At 40.0% G+C, this 16,915-nt stretch overlaps 1 protein-coding gene across 1 annotated transcript in view; it reads left to right on the plus strand.

Annotated features, from left to right (window-relative positions):
- The window catches only part of LOC126241819 (CDGSH iron-sulfur domain-containing protein 2 homolog), an 85,135-nt gene extending 68,413 nt beyond the window's left edge, over positions 1-16,722 (plus strand). The window contains exon 4 of the mRNA XM_049948039.1: positions 15,575-16,722. Coding sequence (XP_049803996.1) covers positions 15,575-15,661 — 87 coding nt within the window. The 3' untranslated portion in view covers positions 15,662-16,722. The remainder of the gene's footprint in view (positions 1-15,574) is intronic.
- The last annotated feature ends 193 nt before the right edge of the window (positions 16,723-16,915 follow it).

The following is a 16,915-nucleotide window of genomic DNA, read 5'->3' on the forward strand; positions in this document are numbered from 1 at the left end:
TGAAGTCAAATGACTGAAATACAACTACTTTGGGAACGCAGCAAATGCGGTACAGAGGCGGAATGAAGATGACTTTTCAGGTGACAAGGAGGTGGTGCCAGATAGTGGCAATAAGTTGAACTAGATTACCTTGGTGCTATTATGACAGCTAGGTTTGCCGAGTTTTCCTGAGAACTGATGTGTAAAGTTTGCGTTATGTGATATTTGGTCCTGTCTTGTAATTCATGGTCATTTTGTAAACAAAGTAATGTATTCATACGTGTTAACATTACAGATATTCTTAGTACATGGTTAAAGTACATATAATTGGCTGTAGTTTCGTGTTGTTAAATGCTTGTTTCCGTATATTTCTCGAGTGACTTTACTTCTGTAACCTAAATCGTGTCCCTGTTGTAGGGAAAAGGGGGGGGGGGGGCAGTATGAGTAGTTGAAGGCTTCAGGCTTCAGATCAGTTTACTGTTCCCGAGTCTAGTGTGGAAGACCCTGACTACAAAACTGATAAAATGACAGGAAAGTTTAAAAATGTATTTATGAAAGAGAAACTTGAGCTCATTAACTGCTTAAAACCAGTGGAGGCTACGTTATTCGATCTAACAATGAAAGGTTTGCGCAACTTAGCTTATCAGTTGACTGTAAGAAATGGCATTGTTCTTAGATTTAAAAATGAAATCACAGGCGAAGATTGGGTTAAAGGATTCCTTAAGAGACATCCTACTTCAGCTGACTAAAGTACCTGTATATACTTTCTTTCGTTGCTAACAAGTGTACTTGACTAACACAAACTAACAGCTTCTCAAATATTTAACTGTGATGAATCAGGCGTTTCAGTGAACCTAAAAAAAAAAAAAAAAAAAAAAAAAAAACATAACATGCAAGAGGAAACGTAAGACAGATGGTTAACATCTGTAGAAAGGGGCGAAATTGTAACCTACCTTTTCTGTATGTCAGCAAGCGGAGCTTACATGACCCAGATGTTCATTTTTCCTCGAAAGAAGAGCTAGGGTTGTCACCAGGAGGTTGGACTGAGATATGCAGCACTGGATGGATGACTGCAGTGACCTTATTTTTTTGTATGATTTACAAATTTGTGGAGTTTTCTAAAGCATCAAAAGACTTCCCAGTTCTTACGTTAAATCCTACCCAATACATACCAAGAACCTTCAAGTTATGGACTACAAGAGGTAAGTGGCATTTCATTGCTATGTGTACCACCCCATTGCTCTCGTGGCTGAAATGGGCTTTCAGCCACTTGAGGTTTCTTTTGTGAAGCCTTTAAGTCTTCATTATACCAACGAGCTTCGAAAATGGCGTAGAAGCAAACCAGGTAAGTCGTCACTGCCTTTACAATTTCGACTCTTTTTGGATCAGCATTGAACACAAGTGCAACAATGAAAACTTCTATTAAAAGTTTCGAAGCTGTTGCAGATGCATTAAATGTAGTGGTCCACATAATGTTGAATCCTGTCACTCACCCATCACTATTTGCGCTCATTGCGGGGGACAACACGCATCCACGGACCGTTCTTGCCCGGAATACCATATACGGTGAGGAGCTCAAGAATTAGCCACGTTCAACAACATTGACTTCAGGGATGCGCTGTCTATTGCTCGTATGCCAACGTACGCATCCGTCACCGGGGTTCAACATCACTTGCCGGCTCCGATCATTCCTGCTCCAACAAATTTGAGCTCTCCGGGCTTTCAAAACCCACAACTCTGCCCGCCGCAAGCATGCAGAGTCAACAACGCGGAAGTGGGGACGCAACTCAGTGTGCAACTGTGCCCCAGCAGACACACGTCGCTTACCGGCCTCCCAGGCGGCAGGCGCAAGTAAACAACCAAAGTAACGTTCGTGAGTGGTCTCAGTACAGCAGCCTGTTATATCACATGCAACATTCATTCACTCGTATCAGCCAAAATCCATACCAGCCTGCTGCTCACAGATTAGCAACCCCACAAGCGCCGAATTAACGAGTCTCAAGGTCATGCTGAACTTACAGATAAGATAATAAATGTGATTGATATTGTCATGCAAAACATGAGACAAAATAGTGCTATGAACAATTCCGATATCCGGCACCTCGTTACTGGCATATTTCAATCTCTCTCGCCCTAAATTATGGCGGCTTTAAAAGTATTGCAGTGGAATGCGAGATCGGCTAATTCTAATAGAGAAAGCTTGCAACGAGAAATGTTCGTAAGTCAGCCTGATATCGTTCTGTTATGTGAAACTTGGTTCAAATTCGAAAGAACTGTTCGCTTTCACTATAATTCTATAATAAGGGAAGACCGTCTCAATGGGTGGGGCGGCGTAGCTATACTGGTGAAAACTTTGCTTGAATTAGTTGCTGTGGAGATACGAACTGCCCACAAAACCTTTACAGTTGTCTCGTATAACGCTCCCCACCACAGTATCGTGGAAGATGACTGGAGACAATTAGTAAGTCAGCTTCGTCCTCCCTTTATCGTAGCTGGAGACGTGAATGCCCACCATGTAGCGTGGGGAGGAGACGTGACAGACAGGAACGGCAGGACCTTGATAAGCGTTATCGAAGATAACAACCTAGTGATACTCAACGATGGCTCTCCTACTATAACTTCACCTCTCCGTAGACCCTCCGCAGTTGATGTAACTCTTCGCTTTACTGAAATATCTAATTGGTGCGTTAAAAAGGATTCAATGGGATCCGATCATCTCCCAATAGAGTTTGACATTAACATCAACGTCGATACTACGCACATAAGGGAACGGTTCGGCCGGCACTCGCAAATACGAGACGTGACGAAGATGTATACCCAGTTTCACTCAATGCTATGAACGTCGCAGCTGGCATCAGCATCCCTAAGAAAGAGTTTACAGTAATGAAGCACCGTTCTCCTCTTTGGTGGAATTCTGAATGCTCTCGGGAAGTTGCGAAGCGACGACTCGCCTTGAAAACCTATCGTCAGAATCCTTCCTTGGACAACTTGGCTGTGCAAAAAGTGAATGCGCGAGTTCACAAATTCCTGAAGAAAACCAAGGAGGACAGTTGGAAACAATTTTGTCTGTCCCTAAATAATGAAGCCAGTATGGCAAGCATCTGGCATAAAATAAAAGCTTTTAGAACAAGAAGACTGTCTTCCTCCCCTCCTGCTACCACGGCCTGGTTAGAGGAATTCATAGATACAATCGCTCCTCCCATGGTGCCATTTTTAAACCATCGGTTCCCTGCTGAAGAAGACCTCTATCATGTTCTCCTTCGTCCTTTCTCTAAAGAAGAACTCAACGAAGCTATTAAAGTATCGAGCGACAGTTGCCCTGGCATTGATCATATACACTACTCTATGCTTGCACACCTGCCTATAGAAGCGAAAGACTTTCTCTTGAACATTTTTAATCAGTACTGGATGAAGAAAGACCTCATATCAACATGGAAGACGTAAGTAATAATTCCAATTCTCAAAAGTGGTAAAGATCCAAATGTCGGTACTAATTATAGACCTATTGCCTTGTCTGTGTTTCAAAAACACTGGAACGAATGGTAAAAAGGAGACTAGAATGGTGGCTTGAAAAAAGTAATTTGTTGCTTCGGAGTCAATACGGCTTCAGAAAAGGCAAAGGGACCATGGATAACCTGTTTTTGCTTAATATGGATATCACGTCAGCCTTTCAAACGAAAGAGACAGTAGTGGCAGCTTTTCTTGACGTTAAGGGTGCATATGATCACGTACAAATACCGATACTCTTGGACAAGCTGGCAGGATTCGGAATTCCTTCACGGATGATCTACGGTATCAGAACCCTGATTACTCAAAGAACGATCTACGTCCGTTTCAAAGGTACCATGATCGGACCTTTTTAAGTCTCCCAGGGCTTGCCGCAAGGTGCGGTTTTAAGTCCTCTCCTGTATACTCTATATACGCACGACCTAGAACGCATACTTACTCCCCCACAAAAATCCTACACTATGCTGATGATACATGTGTTTATTCTACTGCTGCTTCATATCTTCAGGCCAAAACGGCATTAACCACAACCATCGCACACATCGATGAGTGGCGCTCTATCAATGGGCTGGAGATCTCGGCTGAGAAATCAGCAGTCGTTCCCTTCTCCAAGTCGACGACAGCTCGCACTGATCACATTCCCTGTGGCAAGTACACCTTCCAAATAAAATCTCACGTTCGATTTCTGGGGATGATTTTTGACTCTTAGGTTAAGCTGGGCGCCCCACATCCGACCCACCGTTACCAAGTGTGAAGAAGGTTTAAATGTAATCAAGTCACTCACTCGTGTCTGGTGGGGAGCGCACTAGTGTGTTTTACTCACCATGTACCGAGGGATAATTCGATCTCGATTAGACTATGGCTGTCCATTCTACCACACTGCGTCAAAGATTCATCTGTCCAAATTAGATACTCTTCAATATAGAGCTATTCGTACCTGTCTTGGAGCCATGCGATCGACGCCCACCAACGCCCTTTTAATAGAAGCAGGGGAGATGCCCTTGAGTATTAGGCGCCAAATGTTATCGGACAAATTCTACATTCAAGGCGTGGCCATTATGGACAGTTCCATCTATCAAAGTAGAGACTGCATTATCGACTGTGGACCGCATCCCACAGAAGGAATAACGTGCCAGCCGTTTGTGCCAGCTTTGACACTTGGTCACCTGTCATACATTCTATACGGCGTTCAGCGCATCTACCTGTTTTTGAATATGATCTTCAAACGCTCTGATCCCAGTCCATTATTTAAGTACGACCTGGCTGGACAGTACTAATGTCAACGTCGGCTTCAATCGTCTCGTTCAAGCTCAATGGCCGGGTTTTCTCTGTGTATATACCGATGGCTCCAAAATTCCGCAAGAGGAGTGTACAGGATGCGCTTTTTTTCTGCCCTCAGATCCAGATCCGCAAAACCTTCAAACTGCCTACGAGCACTTCTATTTTTACGGTGGAGACAGTGGCAGTTTTGGAAGCACTTAAGTTGTCTCTAGCACTTCCGTTCCCAAGATATTGATAGTATCTCACTCGCAAAGCGTTCTTAAAAACATTCAGTACAGTCGATGGAACAAAACAACCAACAGTTATATCTTGGATGTGATATCTGAATATATTCGCAGCACACGCACGGGCCGGACGATCCATTTGTTGTGGGTACCTTCCCACTCTGGCTAATGCATCGACATCATTATAGAGGATACCAAACAAGCGGCAACCTTAGGCACCGTCCTGGATCTGCACCTTCCTTATACAGACTACTTACGTGAAGTCAAGGATCACGCAAGACAACAATGGCAGGAAATGTGGAACGTTTCTCAACAGACAAAAGGCGGTTATTACGCAGTGCTACAACCTCGGATTCCTTCACAGCCGTGGTTCATGAGGACACATCTGGACCGATCCACGATTTCTACCACCATAAGACTCCGCTTCAATCATGCCTCTTTCCCACAACATCTACATCGGATCAACGTTTACAGTTCACCAGCATGTGAGTGTTATCCGGAGTCGGAAGCTGATGTTAACCACATCTTATTTATGTGCCCCAAATTTGACCGTGAACGGATGGTCTTTCTGAAGACATTGCTGAGCATGGGCTACCATCTTCCTCAATCAGCTTCTTCTCTTTTGTGTACTAAAGACGTTCGTCTATATAAAGTGATAGTTAACTTCATCAAGAGTACCGGTTACAATCTGTAGGTTTTAATGGTGTACGTAAATTATAAATATGTCTTGCTGATGAAGATACTTCAGAATTGGTGTGAATTGTAAGCCAAGACACTTTTAATTATTTTCCAATTCAATTCAATTTTTAAAACATGTACAAAACTGTAACAGTTAAGCTTTTTATTCTTGTAAATATGCATTTCTGTATTTGTTTATTCAGTTATGTGTACATTGTCACTGTGTTGCCGATGGCTAAATTGAGTACACACTCAAAGGCCAAATAATAATAAATCTATATTCATCTACATCTACATGATTGATTACTCTGCAATTCACATTTAAGTGCTTGGCAGAGGGTTCATCGAACCACAATCATACTATCATTCCACTCCCGAACAGCGCGCGGGAAAAACGAACACCTAAACTTTTCTGTTCGAGCTCTGATTTCTCTTATTTTATTTTGATGATCATTCCTACCTATGTAGGTTGGGCTCAACAAAATATTTTCGCATTCGGAAGAGAAAGTTGGTGATTGAAATTTCGTGAATAGATCTCGCCGTGACGAAAAACGTCTTTGCTTTAATGACTTCCATCCCAACTCGCGTATCATATCTGCCACACTCTCTCCCCTATTACGTGATAATACAAAACGATCTGCCCTTTTTTGCACCCTTTCGATGTCCTCCGTCAATCCCACCTGGTAAGGATCCCACACCGCGCAGCAATATTCTAACAGAGGACGAACGAGAGTAGTGTAAGCTGTCTCTTTAGTGGACTTGTTGCATCTTCTAAGTGTCCTGCCAATGAAACGCAACCTTTTGCTCGCCTTCACCACAATATTATCTGTGTGGTCTTTCCAACTGAAGTTGTTCGTAATTTTAACACCCAGGTACTTAGTTGAATTGACAGCCTTGAGAATTGTACTATTTATCGAGTAATCGGATTCCAACGGATTTCTTTTGGAACTCATGTGGATCACCTCACACTTTACGTTATTTAGCGTCAACTGCCATACCATACAGCAATCTTTTCTAAATCGCTTTGCAACTGATACTGGTCTTCGGATGACATTACTAGACAGTAAATTACAGCATCATCTGCGAACAACCTTAGAGAACTGCTCATGTTGTCACCCAGGTCATTTATATAGATCAGGAACAGCAGAGGTCCCAGGACGCTTCCCTGGGGAACACCTGATATCACTTCAGTTTTACTCCATAATTTGCCGTCTATTACTACGAACTGCGACCTTCCTGACAGGAAATCACGAATCCAGTCGCACAACTGAGACTATACCCCATAGGCCCGCAGCTTGATTAGAAGTCGCTTGTGAGGAACGGTGTCAAAAGCTTTCCGTAAATGTAGAAATACGGAATCAACTTGAGATCCCCTGTCGATAGCGGCCATTACGTATTGACCAATGCCGATTTTCCCCCAGGAGAGACAACTGACACTGGACCTGGAAGGCATCTAAGTAAAGAAGTAATCATTTCTGGAGTTGTTCAGTTGGAATAGTTCATTCATGTAGGAGACCTACACCAATTAACAGACACATTCCTGCCAGGTTAGATGATAAAGCTGGCGAGGTTTCAGCTAACTGTAATGACGGCGCGCCGGCCAAGGTGCTCTTATTTAATTAGACTACTTTTTCTACTCCTGAGTGCTCTTGGATGACAATAGGGCCCCTTCATTTAATGTTTCTCCTGCAATTCAGATTCCTTTACCATTATGTTTGTGAAAGCACGAAAGGGCAATTCGGAAAGGGGGAAGGTGGCAGTCTTTAACTGATTAGCCATGCAAAAAAAAAAAAAAAAAAAAAAAATTGAAGCTATTGTTAAGGAAAAGAGGAAAGAAATTTGCCAAAGACGAAAGACTAAGGGAAAAACTAAGAAAGACAATAAAATTGGAAATGTAAAAAACAAAAGGAAGAGCCTGACAATAAATTCTAAAAGGAAGAAGAGAGAACACAAAACTAATGAGTGATTCCGATGTTGTGGACACACAACTATCGTAGGACTAGACAGCGAAGATGACGAGGGTGCCATAAATTGTGAATTTAAAAAGAGATGGGCATAAATACTGCGATTAAAACTTCATAATACCTTAAAACGAAATAAATGTAGAACAAAAGGAAATTGTTCATTTCCACTAGTTTTGTATGTCTACACACTACTGGCCATTAAAATTGCAACACCGCGAAGATGACGTGCTACAGACGCGAAATTTAACCAACAGGAAGAAGATGCTGTGATATGCAAATGATTAGCTTTTCAGAGAATTCACACAAGGTTGGCGACACCTACAATGTGCTGATATGAGGAATGTTTCCAACCGATTTCTCATACACAAACAGCAGTTAATAGGCGTTGCCTGGTGAAACGTTGTTGTTTTGCCTCGTGTAAGAAGGAAAAATGCGTAACATCATGTTTCCGACTTTGATAAAGGTCGGATTGTAGCCTATCAAGATTGCGGTTTATCGTATCGTGATATTGCTACTCGCGTTGGTCGAGACCCAATGACTGTTAGCAGAATATGGAATCGGTGAGTTCAGGAGGGTAATATGGAACGCCGTGCTGGAGCCCAATGGCCTCGTATCATTAGCAGTCGAGACGACAGGCATCTTATCAGCATGGCTGTAACGCATCGTGCAGCCACGTCTCGATCCCTGAGGCAACAGATGGGGATGTTTGCAAGACAATCATGTGCACGAACAGTTCGACGACGTTTGCAGCAGCATGGACTATGAGCTCGGAGACCATGGCTGCGGTTATCCTTGACGCTGCATCACAGACAGGAGCGCCTGCGATTGTGTACTCAACGACGAACCTGGGTGCACGAGTGGCAAAACGTCATTTTTTCGGATGAATCCAGGTTCTGTTTACAGCATCATGATGGTCGCATCGGTGTTTGGCGACATCGTGGTGAACGCACACTGGAAGCGTGTATTCGTCATCGCCATACTGGCGTATCACCCGCCGCGATGGTATGGGGTACCATTGGTTACACGTCTCGGTCACCTCTTGTTCGCATTGACGGCACTTTGAACAGTGGACGTTACATTTCAGATGTGTTACGACCCGTGGCTCCACCCTTCATTCGATCCCTGCGAAACCCTACGTTTCAGCAGGATAATGCACGACCGCATGTTGCAGGTCCTGTACGGGCCTTTCTGGATACAGAAAATGTTCGACTACTGCCCTGGCCAGCACATTCTCCAGATCTCTCACCAATTGAAAATGTCTGGTCAATGGTGGCCGAGCAACTGGCTCGTCACAATATGCCAGTCACTACTCTTGATTAACTGTGGTATCGTGTTGAAGCTGCATGGGCAGCTATATCTGTACACGCCATCCAAGCTCTGTTTGACTCAATGCCCAGGCGTATCAAGGCCGTTATTACGGCTGGAGGTGGTTGTTCTGGGTACTGATTTCTCAGTATCTATGTACCCAAATTGCGTGAAAATGTAATCTCATGTCAGTTCTAGTATAATACAGGTTGTTACAAAAAGGTACGGCCCAACTTTCAGGAAACATTCCTCACACACAAATAAAGAAAAGATGTTATGTCGACATGTGTCCGGAAACGCTTAATTTCCATGTTAGAGCTCATTTTAGTTTCGTTCTTCCACCTATGCTCAATGGAGCACGTTATCATGATTTCATACGGGATACTCTACCTTTGCTGCTAGAACATGTGCCTTTACAAGTACGACACAACATGTGGTTCATGCACGATGGAGCTCCTGCACATTTCAGTCGAAGTGTTCGTACGCTTCTCAACAACAGAATCGGTGACCGATGGATTGGTAGAGGCGGACCAATTCCATGGCCTCCACGCTCTCCTGACCTCAACCCCCTTGACTTTCATTTATGGGTGCATTTGAAAGCTCTTGTCTACGCAACCCCGGTACCAAATGTAGGGACTCTTCGTGCTCGTATTGTGGACGGCTGTGATACAATACGCCATTTTCCAGGGCTGCATCAGCGCATCAGGGATTCCATGCGACGGAGGGTGGATGCATGTATTCTCGCTAACGGAGAACATTTCCTGTAACAAAGTGTTTGAAGTCACGCTGGTACGTTCTGTTGCTGTGTGTTTCCATTCCATGATTAATGTGATTTGAAGAGAAGTAATAAAATGAGCTCTAACATGGAAAGTAAGTGTTTCCGGACACATGCCCACATAACATTTTTTTTTTTTCTTTGTGTGTGAGGAATGTTTCCTGAAAGTTTGGCCGTACCTGTTTGTAACACCCTGTATATTTGTCCAATGAATACCCGTTTATCATCTGCATTTCTTCTTGGTGTAGCAATTTTAATGGCCAGAAGTGTAGCTCTCGTCCTTACTGCCCCATGCCCAGGTAGAATGGCGCAAATGATGTACTTTCCTGTTTTGGAATAAAAAAGTTTTGTTTTCCTACGATATTATTGTATTTTTGTGATTATTAGACCATAATGAGTTCATAGAAAAACTTGCAGTTCTCGTAATTAACCCTTTTGTATTTTTAGAAGATATTTTCAAATTTGTCCCCTTTCTATTTTGGAATCCTCAGACAGTAAAAATAAACATTGCAATCAGAATTCATGTGCATAAAGGAAAGTATCACTTGAACAAGTTCATCTATGAATGACATGATTTCTTTATATTCAAGCCTTCAGAATTATTAACACACCGGTAAATGACACTAGCAGGGCTTTTTTTCCTTTTCCAAAAGAATTGCAGAAGCTGAATTTTGTGTTAGTAACTGAGGTGAACTATGCTGTAAGTCCTAATACGTAGAGATTTCCAGTGGTATGGTTAGGCAGGAAACTAAGAGAGCAACTGTAAAGGTCAATTCTAGTTCTCCATTCCACATTTCGTAATTTTTAATTTAATGTGTACTTTTACTACTTTTAGGATTTATTTTTTTGGTTCCGGTCTCTGTACTTTAGCTATCAGGTGAAGTCTGGCTGTCGATTCCAAGGTTTGTTATTCATCGCATTTTTGCAGTAGTACAGACAGCGACACCAAAAAGGTAAATCTTCTTGAAATAGCAATAAAAATAACGTCACGCGGGCCCGACCATTAGAATTGACCTATATGGCTCAAATACATAGAGCGATTCCAAAATTGAAAATCCTAAAAGAAAGCGCTGCACACACCTACTGCAAATATGCAAAACATAACGAACCTTGGAATCAACAACTAGAGTGACGTAATAGGCAATTTCTAGCTCTCGATTACGTTTTTCTTCACTTACCGTGTTTTTTCAGTAGCCCTAGTACAGACAGCGATAAGAAAAATTTGTATGCCAAACTAATTAAACGTGCTGTATACTCTAGAAACGCAAAAATGACGAACCTAAGAATCGGCAACTTGAATTGACCTGTATAGATGAATTCTGAATGTTGGTTCCATATGCCGTCGTTATTTGTGAATTTTCATTGTATAGCACTATTTATTTTGTGATTTCTGTACTGTTTTTCCATTATTTTCGTTTTATTTGCTTTCGTCATTTGTATACGTCACTATCTGTTGGATATTGTGATTGTTATGTTAGATTTCAGTTTTTTTTCCCACCCAAACCCCTATCTTCTTCCTTAGGCCTGTTATATTCAGTATTTAGTAATTACAATTACCACTATTCTGTAATGTTTTGAGTTTACAATGCGGAGTATTGTGGTGGACGTTGAAGGTTATCTTTCCTTTATTTGTCCATATGAATCTCTTTTTCAGCGCGTATATCGTACACAGGATATTGGGCAGAAAACCTTTTTATCTATTGGTTTTTCCAATGTCAGACATACATTATTAACATTTTTATAACAAATTGGATCTGTGCTGTTAATAATTACATTAAAAAAACTATATTTATACCTTATTGCAATAATTAAAGATACAAATTACATTTTTTTCTTGTGTAAGATACTGTGAGATTGAATAGTAGCAGTTTTTCAGATGGTAGGCTGTCACAGGCTATTTAAGGCTCTGTAGTTCAGGAAGAGATTTTATATGTCTTGGTAATCTGTTGTATAGTTTTGTTGTTGCATGATATACACCTTTTTGGCATAATGTGGTGTTACAATGCTTAACATGTATGTCACTGACCTGGTACTGTAATCATGGACACTTTTGTTTTGAGGAAAAAGGTTTTCTTTTTCTCAGTATACTTTTTTGACATGCATGACTACTTCCAGTATATAAATGCAGGGAAGGGGTAGGAGCTTTAGGTCTTTAAAGAAAGGTTTGCATGGTTTTCTGCTGCTCACTTGTTTCATCATTCTTATAATTGCCGTTTGTTTCGTGAAAACTGTTATTGCCTGGTGTACATTTCCCCAGAAAATGATACCGTACCTCAGTAGTGAATGTACACGAGCAAAGTATACAACCCTAACTGTTTCTGCACTAGTATTGTTGCAAAGAATTCTTACTACATAGCTAATTTTTGCAAGTTTTGAACTTAGGGATGTGGTATGAGTGCTCCATTTAAGATTTTCCTGGATATGAATCCCAAGAAATTTAGTTTCATTGACAGCACTAATGTTTTGGTTATCTATACATATTACAGGTTGTGCCACATTTTTATTTTGGTTGGTGTGGAAATTCATTAGTACCGTTTTCTTTGGATTAACCAACTGTTTCTGGTAAACCATTCAGACACTCCTTTTATAATATCTTTTGCAGATGCAGTAAGATTTTCTTCTTTATTCCTTTCAATCAATAGACTGGTGTTGTCTGCAAACAGTACTGTTTCAGAATCCCCAACGTGTGATGGGAAATCGTTAATATGCACAAAAAAAAGAAAGGGGCCTAAAATGGAGCTCTGTAGAACACCATGACTTAGTCCATGTGATTCTGGAAGAAGTACCTTGAGTTAATTTCCTTCCATGTACTTAATTTCAGTTACCTGAGAGTGATATTCCAAGTATGATTTAATCCACTAATATGGCATGCCTCTTACACCATACCGTTCAAGCTTCCTCAGGAGCACAGAATGATAATCACACCAAAAGCTTTTGTTAGGATCAAGAATAAACTTGAGATATTTCTGTGGTTGTCCACTGCATTTAAGATATGGTTTATCAGATTGAAAGTGGCTGTTTCAATTGATCGCTGGTCTGAAGCCATGTTGAAATTCTGAAGTAATATTATTCTTATCAAAGAATGTAGTCAGTTTTGAAAGGAACACTTTTTCAATATTTTTTGAAAACCCTGACAGTAGAGAGACAGGCCTATAGTTACCCATACATTCATGATCACCCTTCTTATAAAAGGGTCTTACTTTTGCCATTTTCAGTTGCAGTGGGAAAACACCACATGGTAAGGATGAATTGCATATGCCTAATAAAGGCGAAAGTATTGCTGTTATTTTTATAATATAATCTGGAATGTCATCAATACCAGTTGAATAATTACTCTTCAGTGAATTAATGGTATTTAGGAGCTCTGTTGGGCCTATTGGACTGATGAACGTGGATATATTATTTATTTCAGTAGATGAAAGTTCTTTCCATGTTGTGTTAGGTGGATTACCAAATTTTTCCTTCACTAATTTTCCAGGAACAGTTGTGTAATAAGAATTGAAACTATTTGCAACTGCCCTAGGGTCAGTGACATTTTTGCAATCATGTGATATCACAGTATTTTTGTGAGTTGTCTTCTTTCCCATAAGATCCTGCACAACTTTCCACATGGACTTAGTTTTATTGGATGACTTCATAATATATTTGCAATGCCTTTCCATGTTCATATAAACTATGACTAGAATATATTTCACATATACATATTTTCTTCCTTTACTGTCCCCTATCTTTCCATCATAATTAGTTTCCCATATACTTGTGTGTAAGTAGTCGTAGTACACTGAGGTGACAAAAGTCATGGGATATGCACATATACAGATGGCAGCAGTGTCGCATACGCGTGTATAAAAGAGCGGTGGATTGGCGTAGCTATCACTTGTACTCAAGTGATTCATGTGAAAAGGTTCATGATGTGGTTATGGCTGCACGACACGAATTAATAGACTTTGAGCCCGGAGTGGTAGTTTGAGCTAGACACTTGGGACATTGCATTTCTAAAAACGATGGGGAATTCGATATTCCAAGACCACCAATACTGCTCCATTATTCAGTAATACTGATCAGTGATATTTGGTTTTAGTACTTTATTTCCCATAGTTACCAAAACACAATTTGACAAGAATACGAGCAAACAGGTCTTGAAGACTGCTCTATGTACTTACCATTTCTGATATGTCACAGCACTTTGTGTTTTAACTTGTACCCAGCAAGCAAGTAGTCATGAAATTACACGATATGTCTATCCACACAGTGGAGGTAGGGGTATTAAGAAATGAGCACTGGATTTTCTTTGCAGATGTAAATGTTCAAATGGCAGAATTTTTTGTTATTAGACCAAAGTTTCTAGTATAGCATTTGGCTATGTCCTGGCTTTCATATTGTGTATGATTCATTTCCAGACAGTAGGTCTTTCTTGTGAATGTTTTGCACACTGCCCATGTAAAGGAGTTGTGGGAGCTAGATCATGGGACATGAAGACATCAAGGTTGCCTTTAAGCTATTCTCTCCTTTATGAGGCCATATCTTTGTTGTCTGGGCATGTGACAAGAAATGTGGCATTTTCATTGTAGAGTTTCATACTGTACAACATATGTTTAAATTGCTTATTTTGATTGATGAGATTGTGGAACAGAAGGGCCTTCTCCTTCATGACACTTGTAAAAAGAACTTGTATCATAAATGTAATATTGTCATGCTTGATGATTTGTCTGTGGATGATACAATGTCCCGTAGGAGCAGTCAGAGAGAGAAACAGTTTTTAGTGTGATGCCTACTGAGCTTTATGTATTGTAAAGATAATCAGTTGCTTATTGCTCATCACCTGATGTTATAGCAGAAAACTTGTACCCCTTTTTTTTTCATATGTGAAGTGAAATCCGATTTCTTCTCTGAACAATGGAAGGATTGAAATGAACTGCAAGTAGTTGAGATGTTAAGTAAATGACAGCCACATAAATAAGACTGAAATCATTGCTGAGTGAGATCTCATACAGCCCAGTTGGGCTGCGGTGCCGAGGCAAAATAACCAGCAGAACATGTAGCGCTCTCTCTCTCTCTCTCTCTCTCTCTCTCTCTCTCTCTCTCTCTCTCTCTCTGCTTAAAAATATTCTTTTGAAAATCGTATTGAAGTAAATAGCAAGTAATCATTATATTTATTGTGACAGTAAATTCAGTTGTTAATGTTTTTATCCCATATAATTAAGAATTCTCTTAAACATTTCTTTTCAATTAGCATGCCAGAGATAGCATAATCATTAATAAAGCTTATTTTTTATGCTTTGGTGTGTACTAGTCTATAAGAAAATGTAGCAGACTCCATTGACCAATCAGAAGATAGTGCAATACTTGGTGGCTTGAATTAGTTAAAATCTTGAGCGATGATAAATGTTTGGATTGATACAGTTTCAGTTTTCGGTGTCTATAATACAACCATCATAATTTCCTTTATGAAAAATGTAGCATAAGGGTGCATAACTAGGAAACACTGTATGAAGTGATATTAATAATATTCCCGTCTGTTTTAAGGGGAATTCATTTTCGCTGAATTTGTGTGTGATTTTGAATGCCCTACAATGTTTCATTACTTAAACTACCTCTCATTAAAGTAAATAATCACAATATGTAAAATTGCTGAGTGCTTGATTTAAAAACTGCACTGTCCTAACATAAAGTACATAAGAAGTATTTGTTGTACAAAACTTTGCCATAAGCTGGCTTTTTAATGCAGATTGCAATTATTCATATTTATATATATACCCTTCTTGGTAATTAGAATCTAAATTCACTTGATAAGATTTATAAGCTGTATTGTTCTTTTGCTTCAATTGTTAGAAGTTCTGAAACACATTTTTGTCTTTTAGTGGCCATACTGTGATGGAGTGCACAAGTACTACAACAGAGAAACAGGAGACAACGTGGGACCTTTAGTCATCAAGCGCAAAGTATGAATTACCGGTACTGGTTCATTGGTGTAGGATACAAATGGATTAGGCTGCAGGGATTCTTATTATTAGTTTTCTTTATATTTTTCTTTGGACAAACTAGAATGTCTTGCAGAAATAGTTCTACAATATAGACACAATTAAGAACACTTTTGTACCCTCATAACTATGTTTATGCTGTGAAACCAGAATTTATGTCATCATCTATTATGAACAATTTCAAGTTCCCCTCTATATTGCTAACTTGTTGTTAATAACTATATATTGCATGCTTCAGTAGATTAAGAAACATGCATCATAGTGCTACACACACAGTGGTATTGTTGTAAAAAGTGGCCAATTTCAGTTATGGAACACAGACAGTGCAATATACTTCTGTTATTAACACATTTATATGCTTGCATGGATCATACTATAAAACAAAGCAGTTCTCAGTTTGGAGGCTAGTTTTAATGCATCCTTGCTTTATCATGCTTTGTCCTATGGAGTTAATATACCGTTGGATTCCTCTGACATGAGAGCTGGTTGACCAATTCGGTTAGGTTGGGAGGTGGTGTGGAGAGAACTTCAGTTTGACATGTAATGTGTCATGTTAGAGAAGTTGACGAGTAGGCACAAAAATTATTGGAGGTGAACTTCATGTAGGTAGCTACTTTCTTATATGTTGACACTTTTATTCTCTCTTATTTTTAATACTGGTGAATGGTGATCTGTGGGCTTCCAGTTTCGCAGTTGGATGAATCTTGAGATTTGAAAACATCCATATCAATAAGTCTGGATGAAACACATTAGTAAATACAGGTAAAAAGTTACACGTTTAGAGCTACTGAGAAATGCAACAGCAGAAAAGTATAACCAGAAACTGAGACTTCCAAGTATTTGTTCACAGGGAGATATGATAAGGGGAGCACAGAGCTACAAGAGATGGTAATGTGTAACTAGAAGAGAGAAATTGTAAAAAAATTTAAAGTTAAGAGCAAATGACTCTTAAAAGGGGACCAAAGTCTGACTCTAGATAACAATAGAATATGTTTGGTTCTGAGAAAATAATAAAAAAAAAAAAATAAGAGGAGACAGTTGGCAGTTCATTAGGATGATGAGATGGGAAAGAGAGTGAGTGTGAAAACCACAGGCACAAAGAGTACAAATTGTATATGAGAGATGAGGAAAGAGGAGAAAAGCAGACAAGAGAAAATGTAAAGAAACAGAAGCAGACAGCACTCGGCAAATAGGGTGTAGCTACAGAAATTGTGTCTAAGA

Source organism: Schistocerca nitens, chromosome 1, assembly GCF_023898315.1.
Source record: "Schistocerca nitens isolate TAMUIC-IGC-003100 chromosome 1, iqSchNite1.1, whole genome shotgun sequence".
NCBI classification, from domain to species: domain Eukaryota; kingdom Metazoa; phylum Arthropoda; class Insecta; order Orthoptera; family Acrididae; genus Schistocerca; species Schistocerca nitens.